This window comes from Pyrus communis, chromosome 13, assembly GCF_041283825.1.
Source record: "Pyrus communis isolate YQ-2024b chromosome 13, ASM4128382v1, whole genome shotgun sequence".
In the NCBI taxonomy this organism is placed as follows: domain Eukaryota; kingdom Viridiplantae; phylum Streptophyta; class Magnoliopsida; order Rosales; family Rosaceae; genus Pyrus; species Pyrus communis.
This window is the reverse complement of record NC_142577.1, coordinates 14483494-14499933: the sequence shown is the minus strand read 5'-3', so window position 1 is coordinate 14499933 and position 16440 is coordinate 14483494. Positions and strand designations below refer to the sequence as shown.

Below are 16440 nucleotides of genomic sequence, written 5' to 3'. Positions count from 1 at the left end.
GGTTACGCGTGAGGAATGAACACGTCTCGGCCTTCGGGTTCTAGAGCCTGAAGACAAGGTTGGTAGTTCTGCGAAGTTCACAAATCGTCGACGCCAGGCTCGGTCTCGATAATTATGTTCATGAGAGTATAAATACGCCGAACCGGTATCAGACTAGACGGACACAAATACTTAAAAGAGATAAATGTCTTGATGGTAAATGTGGTTCAGTCGTCAAAATGCCGAACTCTAAAATGTACCTGTGAATATCCAATCATAAAGCAAAACTCGGCATTCAATGTGCCGAGTCTAATAACCTGTAACACTTTACTTTGCCAATAAGGCTGATGAGATGACCTCTACCAACAAGGACTCGAAAATCTATGTCGACCGAGACTTAGATAAATTACCAATCAGCCTTGAAGTAGTGCTGTCTATCCAAACTGAAGATGCTCATCGATCGGCTAAGTCTACGGCTCCAGTGTTATCTATCCAAACTGAAGATGTTGCCGGTTGCCTTCAGAGTGTTGTTTATCCAAATTGAAGATGTGTTGGCGGGAAGAAAGGGGAAGAGGATAAAATCTCAAGGGTTGTTGAAAAGCTTTACGCAGGGCAATTTGTGTGTTGATTTGAAGGGGTTTGAATGATGCACTCCTTTCTCTATTTATAGCAGCGAACCCCCTCATGGCTGAACTACAGATGTACTCAAATTAGAACTCCTCATCCTAATCTGATTAGGTTTCGACCAATCTTAACTCCTATAGGACTTTGAACCACACTCTTTAACATACCAGATTCATTCCTAATTCTAAGCACCTTCTACCTTAAGACTTCTTGTTGTACTAGGGTTCGACTACCTCTGCTTTATCTAAACCAATCTTTCTCATAACAGGATTCAGCCGACCTTGACTGGACAACCCATGACAATTCTAGATGAATGCTACTGGGTCGAAAATGACTCTTAGCTCATCCCAAAATACTATTTTGGGCCCAAATAGTATGATATAACGATATTAAGGGTGAGAGTTGGACTAAACTAAACAATGAGCTAATAATAATTTGGTACCGCTTCTTTTAATAGCTACATTACATGTGGTAAGCATGAAAAAGGCAAACATTGACAATTCACTACTTACTTCTCGATGTATTTTGATGCTTAAAAGTATTGGCTAAGAAATATTGATACACTATTAGAAAATATGGCTTGTCCTACAACACTTTGCACAACGGAAGAAATTATGTTGGTTAAAAAACCTTTATTCGATGGATATTTCAGTTGGTATGGCAAAAACGGTCAACATATTAGGTTTACTAAAAACCTTTACATGACAGAAGGGATTCATAGGGCTTGAAGTAAGCCGTCAGGCAAACTTTTGGCATCAAGATGATAAAGATTTGCTTAATGAAGAAGGTGTTCGTCGTTTAGGAAACATTTGCCTGAGAAATTTGGTTCGTTGGTTAAGTGTATTGTCGGTGTTCAACAGTCCACTAGTGACGTGTAATAAATATCCACTGCCACGAGTTTTGGTCAACGTTTATCTAGTACTTGCCCCACGGAGTTGTTTGTCGGACAAGCCCATAGTCATCAGTTTATAAGTTTGTGCCTTCTTCTTCCTTTTTATCCTCAATACGATTTTCCTTTTTCTACTCTGTGTCTTCCTATCCATCTTTCTCCCTTTTACCATTCTTCTTTGGTTAAGACCCACTGTTCCCACTACTCAAACTTTACCTTTTCACCACTTTGTGCAAGATCATGAAAAACACTAGCAACAAAGGCATGGCTACTGTGGCTGGAGGTCTAGTGAGTGCATGGAGAGGATACTACCGTAATGTGCAAGAATATGGTGAGTATACGACTGTAATGTCAAAGAAGATGGTGAACAAAACTTCCTTGGACTTCTTGCATGTGAAAGAACATGGAAAGGATACCACCGTAATGGGTTAAAAGCCCTAAATCCTAAGACTGGGCCGTTCAAGAAAAAAGAATCAGTCTTGTTTCAGGCAACGTTAGATTTAAAAGTGTTTCTTTGTGAGTTCACGGCTGGGCTTTTTTTTTTAATAAATGTTTTGTATTCCCAACAAATGCATAAGCATTGCAAAATCAGGTTTGTCTTGTATCACATCATTGGCTACTATCATGTAAATTTCTTTTTTACTCTCAGTGTTTTGGAATGGATTCTAAAGCTGTAAACCCTATGGCTAAGTCTTTTATCACGAAAGTTTACATTTACTTAATAAATGTATAGAAAAAATATTAGTTTCCACTATGCAATTGTTAACATGTTGCATATACTTAAAGGTTGATATTAGTGGTAAAAATTCGAAAGTCCAATTCTAACTGAAAAGTCCAATAATAATTTTATTATGGTGTCCAATTGGATTGGAGTACGGAATATATATAATAATATGATAATGGTAAAATTTAAATCACTTTTTATTTTGATATTGTATACAAAATTCTATAAGTCTATAAGTAAAATTTATTAATTTTTTTCATATGTTGCAAATTACAAAAATTTATTCTTTCCCTTGCTCGATGGACAACCATCGCACAATCCAATATTGGGCGGTCAAAGTCCAATTCTAATTTTCGAAGTGTCACAGCTATACACCCACGAGCTTGAAAAATTCACTGACATGACCCTTGCCTGACAATTAAACCCATATAAGTGAAAAGTCCAAATCCAAGTTTCTAGTCTCACACCTATCCACACATGGCCACTAAATTTCCAGTGATACAACCCTTGCCCGACGGATGCCCATCAGTTAAACACGGTCCAATTCCAAATTTTGAAGTGTCATAAGTATCCATACACGAGTCCCGAAAATCCACTGACACAACCCTTGCTTGATTGACCTCCCTCGGGTAAACCCATATAAGTCAAAAGCCCAGCTCAAATTTTCAAAGTGTCACAACTATCCAACCACGGGTTCTAAAAATCTACTAACACAACCCTTGCCCGATGGACCTTCGTAGGGGCCTGAAGACCAACTGGATCTCTCAGACCACGTAGCAGTGGATCCAAATTGTATACCTCCTCAGCCACCGTCATGCAAATGCTAGTGACAACAGTTTGTTACTCACTATTATGGTGCCATTATCCACACCAAGTGCCCCATGGACACCAATTCATGGATTACACACAGGGCCCTGGTTCGTGCAGAGATGAACCGCCAGCTTTTAGTAAATATACAATTACTTGAATAATTTATATTATATTTTTCTCAACTTATTTTCTGTGGTTTAAACTAACTATTTGATTCTTCTTCTTCTTTTTTTTTTTTTTTTTTTTTGCAAAATTGTTGTCCAACTTCGGCTGGAATGAGTAGGACAAAGGTTGTGTCGAGTACATCAACCAGATATGTGGACACTTATGTTTAAGGAGTAGAAGTAAGAGTTGCACAAGTATTATGAGAGTTGGCCGACACATGAGGCATTGCTTGCAGAACCACCCTGGAGTTTGTGAAGACCCGGTGGCTGAATGGGAGTGGCTTTGCACTCATTTTGAGATTGAAAAGTATCAGGTAATTTTAATTTATTTATATTTATATTTTAATTATTTTTTGCTTATATTAAATCAATATTTTCTAATAGACAGAAAAATCGACGGCAAATAAAGGAAACCGAGAGAATAAGTCGTACGTTCACCACTTCGGTTCTCAACCTCTATCTTACCAGGTCGAGGAATGGTGAAAGGCTGAGGAAAAGTTCCTGAAGGTGGCAGTTTGGGGGGAGACGCGAGCCAATTATGGGAACAAGGTTGCGGACAGTTTAGGCAAGTATTTATTCTTATTTTTTTTAACAATAATTATGGTCTAAATTATAATTGATAATCTAACTTTGCATCCCTTGTTTTTGTTTTTTTAGTCTTCTATGGTACAAAAGAAGGATGAGTACCTTGACAACCTCTTCCAACAGCATCTTGACATGCCTATGGAGAAGTTAACACTTGTGCCAGAGGTGTCTCCTAGATGCTAATGGACGGAGTTAGGTGAAAGAAAGGTAAGGAAGTCAGCAGCCTAGGAGCGATTCGGGTTCGGGAAGTCAGGCCCAAGAATTACCCCAACAGTCACTAGACCCCCCCCCCCAGCATAGTTGTTTACAATTTCTTTTTTTACTTTTTTTGTATTAAAATTGTTCGTTACGGCAACGAATTCTCATTTTAGCCGACGAAGTTTTTTGGTTTGGTAAAGTGTTTTATTTTATGTAATATTTTGCACCATAAATGTTCAACTGTAATAGATTTTTGGCCTTGGTAATATGATATTGGTTAGTAAATTAGTAATGTTTATTGTCTTCCATATGATTATGATTTTTGTCAATCTTTGTTCTTGCTTTTAGGTGATTAGACATGATTCATACTAAGTCACTATAAGAGCATTTCAACCCCATCCCAATTGGTTAGGCAATTGAATCCCCTAAAACTTACAAAACCTTCAACATTTCAGTCTAATTAGTCAGGCTGCACGTGAGCCCAACACAACCAGATTGAGCAATCTGGTGAGGATTGCCCGTGTGGGGGCTCGAATCGATCAGCCACAATCAAAACACAAATCTGCCATAACCTGGAATTGCTCTACATCGGCGATGACTCCACCAACCCGGAGGTCGACCAATGGTGGGGGAGTTATGGCACATCGCCATAAGCCCGCTAATTTCCTCAAGGAGTTACTGCCTATTGGGCCCAAAAATCTCATGCACAAGCACAATCACATCACAAAGTCCAATTGTGGTAAAAATACATTGAGCCAAGCCTAAATACATGCAAAAGTGTGAAATCAAGAAGAAAGCGAATTTATGATCATGCCACACTTATGATATAATAATTTATGAGTTGGACGTTTGTATAATCATGCCAAACCCATGCATATTTATCATGTCAAGCTTTATGAGCCCAAACCATGCACCAAAAGTCCAAGCCCATGATTCCTAAGTTCCAGGGTCTGAGACATAACAAACCAAGTTTCCCTTTCTCTTTGCAAGCCAACCAACCCACTTAGGAAGAAACCACAACTCAGAGCTTCAAAATCACGTGTAGGCATAGTGCAAAATGTTCATTAATGAAGAGAGAAGGGATCTTTCCCTTCCAAACTCACACAGAAAAACAAGGCAAGAAAATAGGGATGAGCATTGCCAAAACTAATGCCTATGAAAATTGACCAGGGAAGAAGGCGCTCTTGGCAGAGTGCGTGACCTAGTCTTCACAGGAGCAGTGATGTCTATCAATGTTACACTAAAAGGAAAGTCATAACTACGTTGAGGGGAAGAGAGAGGAAGGCTTGGTCAGAATGGGAAATCAAGGGATTTCTTAGGGAAAGCTAGAAAAAGACCCTGCGCCTATAAAAGGGGAAGGATTGATTCAATACATAAGACATATCATGTGGAGAAGAGACTATGTAGAGAAGGAAGGGATTCAAGATTATATTGCACCAAGCAGGGAAAACCTTCTCTAAGTGCAGAAAGTCATGAATCCTAAGTAAAACACTTTCCTTGAGTTTTAGGGATTTCTTTAGGTTTCCCTTGAGTTTTCTTAGCCGTTATAAACACCCTTAGACCCTTAGAAAACCCAAATTATTCATCTTTTAAAACCGTGCAACCATGTACAAGTTCTCTCTCATGCTAAATTGATAACCTTTTAACTTCCACACTACACCTCACTTAGGCAAGCCATAATTTACCTTAATCACGCAATATTTGAGTCATTAATCCAACCGAGATACTTCCTAAGACACATCAATTGTTTTGAGGTATCTTAGGACTTGGTGTTGGAACGAATCAGGGAAAGCAAAAAGGTTTCCACTGAAGCCCAATTCCAACTTGATCAAAAGGTCCCCAACATCATCTTTTCCCAAGCCCAATTTCCCAGGGTCTCTCTCTAAAGACTGTTTGGTTGCGGCATAAGGACTTTTTGTGCCTGATCTGTGGAATTTTAAATTGTAGGATCATCTGATGTTGGCTAGGGTGAGATCATTAAAAGAGAAGAACGGGGGAGAGGTTTCCAATTTCAGGAAGAAGTTTTTAGAGATAGTAACAAAGAAAGAAAAAAGAAAAAAAGAGAGAAAATCAATATAAAATTATATTATTTTTTATTTGCCTGGGCAATTTTACAGGTGGAGATGCAATCGGGCAATTACTATTCGCTAAGGCAATAATTGTTCATTGAGACAACAATAGAAAGAAAAAAAAAGATAAGTAGCACTTGAAAAAAAAATTAAATAAATAAATAAAAACTGTTTTCTAAAGCGTTTCCAATATGTCAAAAACATGACACTGCATTAAATTATTATTGCTTTTTCCTTGGTGCTATCAGCCTATCATTTTGGTCTTTGAAATCTCCAGTTTATTCTTATTTGTAAGACGTGTCATGCTGTAACGTACATTAATTATGCTTGATGCATGCATCTGTAATTATCATAAACAATAATTATGCATTGTGTTTACCATAGATGCTTAACCGTAGTTCATAGGAACTACCATAATGGATTAACCATGGTTAACATGAGTATAAATACTGTAAGTAGTGGGTTTAAGTCACTATTCTTCCACCAGTAGACTATGCAGGTAAGTGAATTTTTCATGAAAGTTCCGCCAGTGTGAGAGTTGGTGAGTATCAACAGCCAATTCTCAAGGCAACAAAAAGCACTTGCGAGTCTGATCAACTCGGCGGTGTTTGTGCGAGAATGGCGTCATTGACGAGAGGCTCAGGAAAGAAAAGAAGGTGCGAAGCCAGCGCAACCGCACTGATCGACTCCGTGGACTTCGTGAAAGATATGCTAATGCGGCTTCCGGCAAAGCGCATTCTCCAATGCAAGACAGCTTCCAAACATTGGTACTCTTTAATCTGTGATCCTCTTTTCGTTGTAGAATATGCAAAAGAAACTCGAACCCTCCGTTGGGTTTGATCATGAATGGTCGCACAGACCCACACCCTGAATTTTTCTTTGTTCCCCTTCAAGGTGAAATCAGGCCTCCTAGTTATCAAACCTTGCTTTGAAACCGCGAAATCAAAATTCAAAATATGTGTAATGGGTTGTTGTGCTATGCTGAGCCTCACAAGGATGGCTCTGGGCCTACTTATTTTGTTTGTAATCCTGCTTCTGGCCAAACCAGAACAGCTCGAATTTTAGAACCTCAAGCCAACTCGAAATTAATAGCTGTGAACTTGGCTTTTGATCCACTGAAATCAGCCTTTTACAATCTGATTTTTGTTACTGAAGAATCACGGTCCTTAGGGTCGCAGAAGATGATCAGGATCGACATCTACTCTTCCGAGACTCAATCTCGGAGACAAGTGCTGGTCTCTGTGTCTAGCAATGCAGGCTTTAAAAATGGGGTTTATTGGGATGGTGCTATTTATTGGTACAATCAGCAAAGGAACTCATCGTCCTATTTTGATATCGAGGTTGGTACTACACTTGAAAGATTAGAAATGCCCCAGCTTGCAACCGGTAGGGCTCGAACGCAGGTTGATTATTTTGGACAGTCCGGTGGGAAGCTTGCTTTTTGTAGGAGTCTGCAGGCAGTTAAACACTCCCTTCAAGGTCTTTGAACTGCAGCAAGACAGGTCCGGGTGGTTTTTGAAGTACGAGAGTAATTTCAGTACTCTGATTGGGAGGACAAGGGTTTGTCAGTTTTCTGTTGTGAAGGTTGTTGATGGCGAAAGGGAAGAGGACTTCAGTATTGTGCTGAAAGTACCAAGGAGTGTGATCCTGTATAATGTTAAGAAGAAGACCTCAAGGAAGCTCCGGGATCTGCCACAAGGTTGCCCTTGCAATTTTTGGACATGGGGTTACATGAGGGCTAAAGCCTCCATTTGAAAGATGTGGTTTTTTTTTTATCAAATATTTAATTTTACTTTCTGACTTTTTGTATGATTATCAAATCTACAAATAGCAGTTCTCTCTCTCTCTCTTTTTTTTTTTTTTTTTTTTTTTTTTTTTTTTTTTTTTTTTTTTTTAAGTCTTTCTGTCATTATTCTTTTTTTGGGTCTGAGACTGCTACAAATTCTTCCTAATTAACACAACACAGTAACTCATTCTTGTCAATTACGAGTTAACTTGAAGCTGTACACACAAACGCCGATCCACCCTTTTTTTTTTTTTCCTATCAAAATTGATGCCGAGGAACACGCAACATGTGATACTGAGTGAAGCGCTCAATGTCCCTGAGGCCTCCGGTTTGTTCTTATCTACAAGATGGATGTATCATGCTTTGCGCTAACCATAGTTAACGTATACATTTATTATAAGCGTTTAATATGCATTTATGTAGTTACTGTAAATGGTTATTCACACATGTAATTACCATAAAATGCAAACCTTGACGTAACAAAATTAGCTAAATTATTATACTTCTGTTATATATGCATTTAAGTTTAAATCTTCCTTAGATTATATAGATTTATGAGAACTAGAATAGGCTGCATAGCCTCACAATGTCTGTCTGAGTATTTATTTTGGATGATAATTCCATCCCCATACAAAAGAAATGTACATCTCATTTCTTGCGAATAATTATTTGTACCTATAAATTTCATAATCATAATTGTTCAATTTATTAATCTTTATTTGACAATCATTCTAAAATAATTTGATTGAAGATCAGGCAAATAATTGGATTGTTCATCATGAATATAGTACTTGGTACTTACCCTATTGATTTGTTGTACACACTCACCCTGTTGATTTGTTGTACACATTTGGATGCCAAAACAATCTTCGATTTGAATGATTTTTTTGTAAGGATGATCTTCAAATAAAAATTAAGAAATTGAACAGTTCTAATTATACAATGAAGATACAATATTCACAAGGATGAGATGTACATTCCACCCATGGGGATGCAAGTATTATCCTTTTCTATCTTGTTTTATTAGGGTGGCGTGTGTGTGGAGCCTCAAAATAGATGATTTCATGCATGTTCCATTTGTTAAAAATAATTTGTTTCATCAACATATTTGTACTTTCTGCGGTTAGATTTTGTTCAACAATGGAGGGTGAGAATGGTTTGAGAGCTTTAAGAAAAAGAATCTTAGGATATAAAGTATCTAAAGTTAAAAATGACTTAGAGTGCATTTAGAAATTGTTTTTTTTATTTTTATTTTTTTATTTTTTTTTAAATAAAACTAAAAACCATTTAGGCCACAATAGTCATTTTATAGTAGGACATATGGGTCATTTAATATTAAATTTGTATATTGATTTGTTAATAAAACAACCCTAAAAATTTATATGGATTATTAATTAATTTTATTGTATTTATTATAATAATAAGTTGATTTTTTGTCATATTGGATGAAAATGTGTAACCCTTTCAAACTAAGCTTTGATGAATGAGGCGAACTTGAACTAAACTCTTGTTATCTCATGAAAATATGGGCTTGTTTGGAAGTGTTTTAAACATGACTGAAAGTGTTTTTAGGAAATAATAATAATAATAATAATATTTTTGGATTCCAATGCACTTGAAGTGCTTCCTACGAGAAACCCTAGTTATGTACTTCTTGTAGGAAATAATTTAAGTTCTTTTTTAGAATTTACTTGCATTTTAACTAATAATTAATTTCAAAAATATTTTCACTAAAAGCGCTTTCAGCTATTTTGAAAGTACTTCCAAACAAGTCCTATAACAGGTTGATTCTGAGCTTTATGAGTTGAAGATATCAAAGCTCAAGCTCAACTCATTTTTCTTACAAACCAATTTGTTTGTTTTCAGTTCATTATTTTACAAAACCGGGATCAAACTAGTCCAACATGAGTCGAGTTTGAAATGGTTCGACTTGATTTACATCCCTACTCCTGAACAGGATTTGAGGATGAGTTCATTGGTCTTATATATATGCGCTATTTTAACCTCTAAATTACTAAGTTACTAATCAATAGTAATTAATTTTGTGTGCGCGTTGTCTTAATGATTTGAAAGGAAATTGAACTGGAAGCATAGACCTGTTTACACTAAAAAAATGTCATTGGGCTCAGACTAGGCCCAATACTGAAACCCACTAAAGTAAATATGTTGTAAACAGCATTTTCCCGTAGTGATGGAAATGAGTTAAACCTTTGCATGACGGCGCATATTTAAATCTTATCGGTGGCTAATCTAACAAATTTTTTGTTAAAAAAGAAAAGAATATGAGAATGTTACAGCACCACCTATTGTAGATTGGAGAACGAAAGGAGCTGTAACACCTATCAAAGATCAAAGCCAATGTGGTAATTAATTTTTATTTACATATCAGTTCAAATTAATCAAATTGTTGAACGAATCTAACTGCTATCATTTCATTATTGAGAACATATTTGTCTACTAATCTCACCACAGTTTAATTGCAACCAAAACTACAGTTTTGTACCAGTGATGATGATACCAAATATTTGTTGGTGAAGAACTAGTGGGGACAGAATGGGGTGACCAAGGAACATAAGAACGCAAAGAGACATTGAGGCAAATTGTCTTTTTGGCATTACCATGGAAGCCTCTTACCCTACGGCATAATCTGAATTTCCATCAAAAAGGCGGTGCCTACTATATAGACTATGTAGGTATACTACATATATCAGCATACGTACATCATGAATATTTAGTACTTGAATTCTATATGTAACAAAACTGTCAAGTTCTATAATTACCTAAATGAAGTAAGAACGCAATATATCGTGGTTTATCTCAAGTTGGGACTACGTCTACATTGGTACAAATTTGGCTTCCACTTTGTAAAATGAGTCCTTGGGTGAGGGTGAAGCATCCCTCTTATAGAACAAGGATTTCCCTCCCTAATTATATACATTATGAGTTAAGTAGTGAGGTCCAAATATTGAGGCACAATCTGTGAGGCCCAAATATTGAGGCACAATCTGTGGTACAATGAAAACACTGAGAGAGAGACAAAGAGCCCTCCCGAAATGAAATCAACCAATAAAAACTAACACTTACGCATTACATTCCACCACAAATAAGTCAGCCAGGAAGTCAGGGGCTTCCTCCAGCCATGAACGGAAACCCACTTGACGTAGGGCAAACTTAGCAAGACGATGAGCCATTTCGTTGCCCTGACGACGAACATGGGCAGGCACAACTCCTGTGACTCTTGACAGAAACGCCTTTGCATCTTCGACGGCCCAATGAGGGACCTATTGACCGGACGCTCCAGCAAATCTGCCGTGGAGAGAATCAGTTTCAAAAATGACATTTTGAAAGCCCTTTTCAACCAACATCGCCAGGCCCTCCCGAGCCGCCAAAGCTTCAACCTGTTGCAGAGAGAAAACATCATCAAAGCGAGTCACACGAGCTGCCAAAAATTCTCCGTTATCATTCCGAGCAATGATTCCAACACCACCCAACTTCAGCCCGTCAAGCCAAGCACCATCCACTTCAACCTTGATGAACCGCGGCGGAGGCAAGGTCCACCGAAGGGACGAAGAAACCGGGGCCAACCACACACAGATGGCGAAAGGGCAGTCCCTGAGCAGATGGAGATTAGATTCGCACAAGGCACCACAAAGGAAACAATCAACCTCAACCTCCAGATGGCGATGAGCGAGGTTGAGTTGAGTGGGAAGAATGTTATGAACAATTCGCCACACGTAGATTTTTACCTTGGGAGGGACCCGAGCAGCCCAGAGCTTAGACCAAAGCTTACTCAGATGATTAGTTCCAAATGAAAAAGACGTAGCACCAATCTGATCCGGGATCCATGATAGGATTTTTACCGTCTATGCAAATCGGGTCAAAATCATATGAAATACTTGCAAGAATACAGGATATTATAGTATAGATGCTATCTTCTCAAGGACTATTTTACTAATTTATGTAAAAACAATTCCTAATCAACTACTTAAAATTAAAAATTGAAAAAAGAGATTTTGATTTTGGGTAATATTAAAAACGAATTTTAATTAAAAACAAATAATAAATTTGCCCACAACTAATATGATTAAAAAAAAAAGTTTTAAATACCAATTTATAAAAACAGTAGGGTTCCACCATCACCTAGCAATCCTATGAATTCTTACCAATTACTTATGATCTACACATGCCAGTTTGAAGGTCATGTTTTCTTAATATATATTCTACTTGGAACCTCTAACATAGAACGTATATCTAACATGTAACCCGTCTGGACGTTCGGATCAAATCTGAACATGAAAGACTCATTATGTTTTATGAAAACCCTTTGAAAAACCATGCAATCCCTAAGACGTGGTTTTCATCTTAAGTGAAATTACAATTATTAATCACAAGAAGCCATCGCCAATTTCAAGAAACCTTCCGACCAAAATTGCATCAAATTACTTTTCTAAAGATCCTAATGATGATCAAGCATTAAGACAATTGGATAGTTTAAAACAATAATCAATAATTCAAAAGTATGCATAATTAAATAAAAATTACATATTCATGCTAAGGCTCAAGGCTTCGCCCCTAGCAAAACGAATTAGTTACGCATATTCGTGATTAAAATAATAGAAAATGTTATTATGAAGAAAAAGATTGAAAACACCTTAAAGTAGAAAATCTCCAAGAACCCTAGCAATTACTCTTCGTCTCCAAAATTTCATAAAAGAAAACATAGAAAAGACTAAGAACGGCAAAGCAATATATCCTGCTATACCATCCACAAACCCTAAAGTGTAGTCTTTTGTTCCAACTAGGAAACTAAATAACAATAAAATAATTTAGAAAATAGAGTCTTAATTAAGCTAGGAGAACCTGCACAGAAACTGTCCAGCCACGTTTTAGCCTCAAATATCCTTCAAATCTGGCCCATGAGAGCTTGTTTTGAAGATCATGACGTTCTGAACACATTTCCAGAAGGCCATAAACCCATCCGATGTCATCTTGGGCTCCAAAAATGCAATTCAAGCCTAAAACATCACTATTCCAGCATTGCACATCGCTCCTTTATTTTATTGCCAGAAAATCATCGCTAGATAGAAAAATTGCAAATTGTGATACAATCAAGCCAAGTGACTCACAAACATCCTTCAAATGGAATTACTCCAAAATTCGTTCATTTGATCGTGTTTTGCTTTAGAGGAAGTTAAAATTTTTATATTGAAAATATAATTCAAAGTATTAAAATTCTTTCAAAATATTAATCAAAATACTAAGAATATGGATAAATATATAATATAAAATCTACACATCAATCCACTCCAGAGCGACGTGGTAACCACTTTTGACGGAGAACCTTCCCCTCTTCCCGAAGTGCCAAATCAAACAGTCCTCCAGCAAACGGATGCTAATCGGCAAGGAACGAATTAGTTTCACTTCCACCTCAGTGAACAAGGATTGAAGAGGATGGATGTTCCAATGACAGGGAGTGCCATAAGTAATTCCTGAACAAATAGAAGATCGCGTTATAGGGATTTCGGAGAAAACACACGGAAGGAGAGGGGTTGGGGAATCTAGCGATCCTCCCTAATCTTGATTCGGGCCCCAGAACCCATTTGCCATCGGGAGCCACGGATCAAAACAGGTCTCGCAGCACAGATACTCTTCCAACAAAAAGAAGCAGTGTTCTTGACAGAGGCCTCAAGGAATGACGAGTTAGGAAAGTATTTGGCTTTCAAAGCCAAAGCAACCAAAGAGTTCAAAGCAGTGTGAACCCAATGTCCATCAATTTCTAATGTACATCAACAAGATTATATACACGTTCTATCCATAATAACATGAATAAGTGTGCGACTGTACATATATGCATGTGTGGTAGCTTGTGCAGTGCGTCCACAGGTCATATAGATAAATATAACGACGAAACATAGTTTCAATTCGGATATGAAAACAGAAATTAAAGCATGAAGATGTGATATGTGCCATACTAAAAACATAATATGTGACTATAAAATACATGTAAATGCCGATTCATGTGTGGCATGCTTAAAGAGTGATGTTTTTTGTCAACACAATCGTAAGAATATTCAAATAACGTTACTAGAGAGGTTAGAGGTTACCATCCTCTTAAAGCGAGGGTGAACGATCATTTTCATGGAACAAGGTTTCTCTCTCTTCAAATATTGAGACACAATCTATGATACAACAAAGTACTTATTCCACTTCTTTTAATTGAACTTATTCAACTTGGACCAATGTTAACTTCTCTCTTTTTCTTTTTCTTTTTTAATGGGGACAAGTTGGTGGCTTCACCAAAACAATCTAGCATTGCGGGTATAGAATGGGCGAAGATTATTGGTGCACCAATTACGTACTTCTTGACTATATATTAGCTAAGATAGTATTGACATTCTAAGTATTGGATTGTAATGCATTCATGGCGTTGGTACTATGGTGGTCATATTTCACCTTTAAGGACATTTTTCTCTATGATTCAAGAACACAGTTTTAATCTCGTATACCTTTAGGCACTGTTTTTCTAAGTCCTATTTTCTTACATATCATGACACCCTTGTAGAGATTAGAGAAACACAGTTTTCTTTGTATTCTTAGAACAAAATTCTTGAAGCATTTTTTATTGTCGCAGTGGGTTTCCCAATTAAGCGGAACTCCCATCATATCTCAAATAGAATTCAAAATATACAAACTTACAATCTAAAGTATATATTTCCCAAATAGGGCATAAAGGTAGTATTTTATGTCTCAAATTTGCAACTATCCAATGTAAGGTGATTTAAGGGGTGGAAATTTACTTATGAATCTCAAACTAATAGGCAAATCATTACATTCTGAATTTCCATTACTCAAATGGCATAACAATTATTGAACATTCCAATGGTATTAATCTCAACGATACAAACAATAAGTGGAGGCAAATTGACATCTTTTAATGTTTAAACACTAGCAAGAGTCTCTATAAACTGATGAGCATGAAAGCATCCAATATGTAATGCTGTATTTGTTTTGGTGGATTTTGGACCGGAATCACAAATCTCCTTGAAGCTCTTATTTCTAAGATTATAAGATATAAGCTTGCCAGGAATGTGCAGCAACAGCGATGAGCCCTCTTCAGTTTCTTGGACAAAAAGTAAAACAAACGCGTAAAACAGAGAATCATGGTGATGGGGGTGAAGGTAGTCTCTAACCATCTCCGGAAATGCATCGACGATAGGAGAAATATCGATTTGGTACTTGCAAATCCACCTTGAGTAATCCCTCTCCAATTCAAAGACTTGGAATTGAGTGGTGCTTGGACCATAAATTTCAACAAGGTGCAAATGGCCACCGGATTCACCAAAATATCTGAACCTTCTTTTGCTCCAGTGCTCGTCTGATGGAGGACTAGGCATTGATCCAAGGTGCTCTTGATTGATATTAAAACATAATGTAGCTCCCGTTGGGCTAATCCAATGTATTGCACCATTCCAAAGCACCCCAGTTTCAAACATGATGTCGGATGGGGACGCAAAAGGAGAACCACAAAGCCTCCAAGTTCGAGTCTCGGACGGGTATATCTGAATTTGGTACCGATCGTGTGCTGCTGATAAAGAGCAATTTCGAACGCAGACGACTTGGTAGTGAGGTGATTTGGACGGATCAAAAGCTAAATAAACACCTAAAACAGTTGCGAGCGAATCATGACCCTCAGCATTAGGTGGAGGAAGCGTCAAGAATTGCCTTGTTGAAGGGTTGCAGACATAATAGCTACGAGGTTTTCCCAACTTGTGAAAGCTACACCCCAAGGCCAGGCCATTGATGGACTGCAATAACTTAACACCAGCTGAATCATCAATGAAGTCAAGAGACGAAAAGGGTTTCTCTGAACTGCTGCAATTGAGAGATAGGTGGCTGATGAGGCCGGGAATTTGAGACAAGAGGATGGATGCAGAGGCAAGTCTGCGGTGGCGGCTAGAGAAATTTGGGGTGGAGATCAGACAGAGCCACTTCTTGGAGACACATTTGAACCGGAGAAGCGATTTCACCGGCAAGCGTAGGAGGATCAATGTGATGAGGTCTTCGTTGCTAGCTACTACCTCAGCTGCAGCCACCATTTTTTCAGTGCTTTCAGATCACATCAGCAGTTGTGAAGAGACCATTAATTGGCATAGGGATATAATTATATATGCAACAGATAAGCATAATAACCATCGTTGAAAAAGTATTTGCACTTGACAATGGCCAGTTGCGCAAGAATTGGCTTAAGATGCAAGTTTTTTATTCAAACTCACTAAAAATTCAGAATTCTTTACTGACATGTGCGTGATACCTTCCATCTTACTGTCTCTCCCTTGAAGAATTGTCTTCCTCCTCTTCAATTTGTGATCTGGGAAAACTTTAGTTTTAATGGAATTTCAATTATTTTGTGCATAAATTATTCCAACTTGTAACTGACATTGACTATATTTTTTAATTAGAGTAGAAGGATGGTGGAGTGAATAAAAAAAGAAAATGATAAACATGTACATTTTTTAGTCTCACATATTCTTATTAAATTCTAATCATTGTTTTCGTTTAATTTATTTAATTCGATGACAAAAATATAAAGAATAGTGTATGAATATAAAAAT

General features: G+C 37.4%; 2 protein-coding genes across 2 annotated transcripts; one reads left to right on the top strand and one right to left on the bottom strand.

The window, feature by feature from the left end:
• The first annotated feature begins 6998 nt into the window (after positions 1–6998).
• On the top strand, positions 6999–7797 carry LOC148691818 (F-box protein At5g07610-like). Its single transcript, XM_088683423.1, has 2 exons — positions 6999–7445; positions 7537–7797. Exons 1-2 carry the CDS (start codon positions 6999–7001, stop codon positions 7795–7797), a joined length of 708 nt encoding a protein of 235 aa, XP_088539549.1.
• A 6869-nt stretch (positions 7798–14666) lies between these two features.
• On the bottom strand, positions 14667–16179 carry LOC137736673 (F-box family protein). Its single transcript, XM_068475909.2, has one exon. It carries the CDS (start codon positions 15922–15924, stop codon positions 14767–14769), a length of 1158 nt encoding a protein of 385 aa, XP_068332010.2. The 5' UTR covers positions 15925–16179; the 3' UTR covers positions 14667–14766.
• Between the last annotated feature and the right edge of the window lie 261 nt (positions 16180–16440).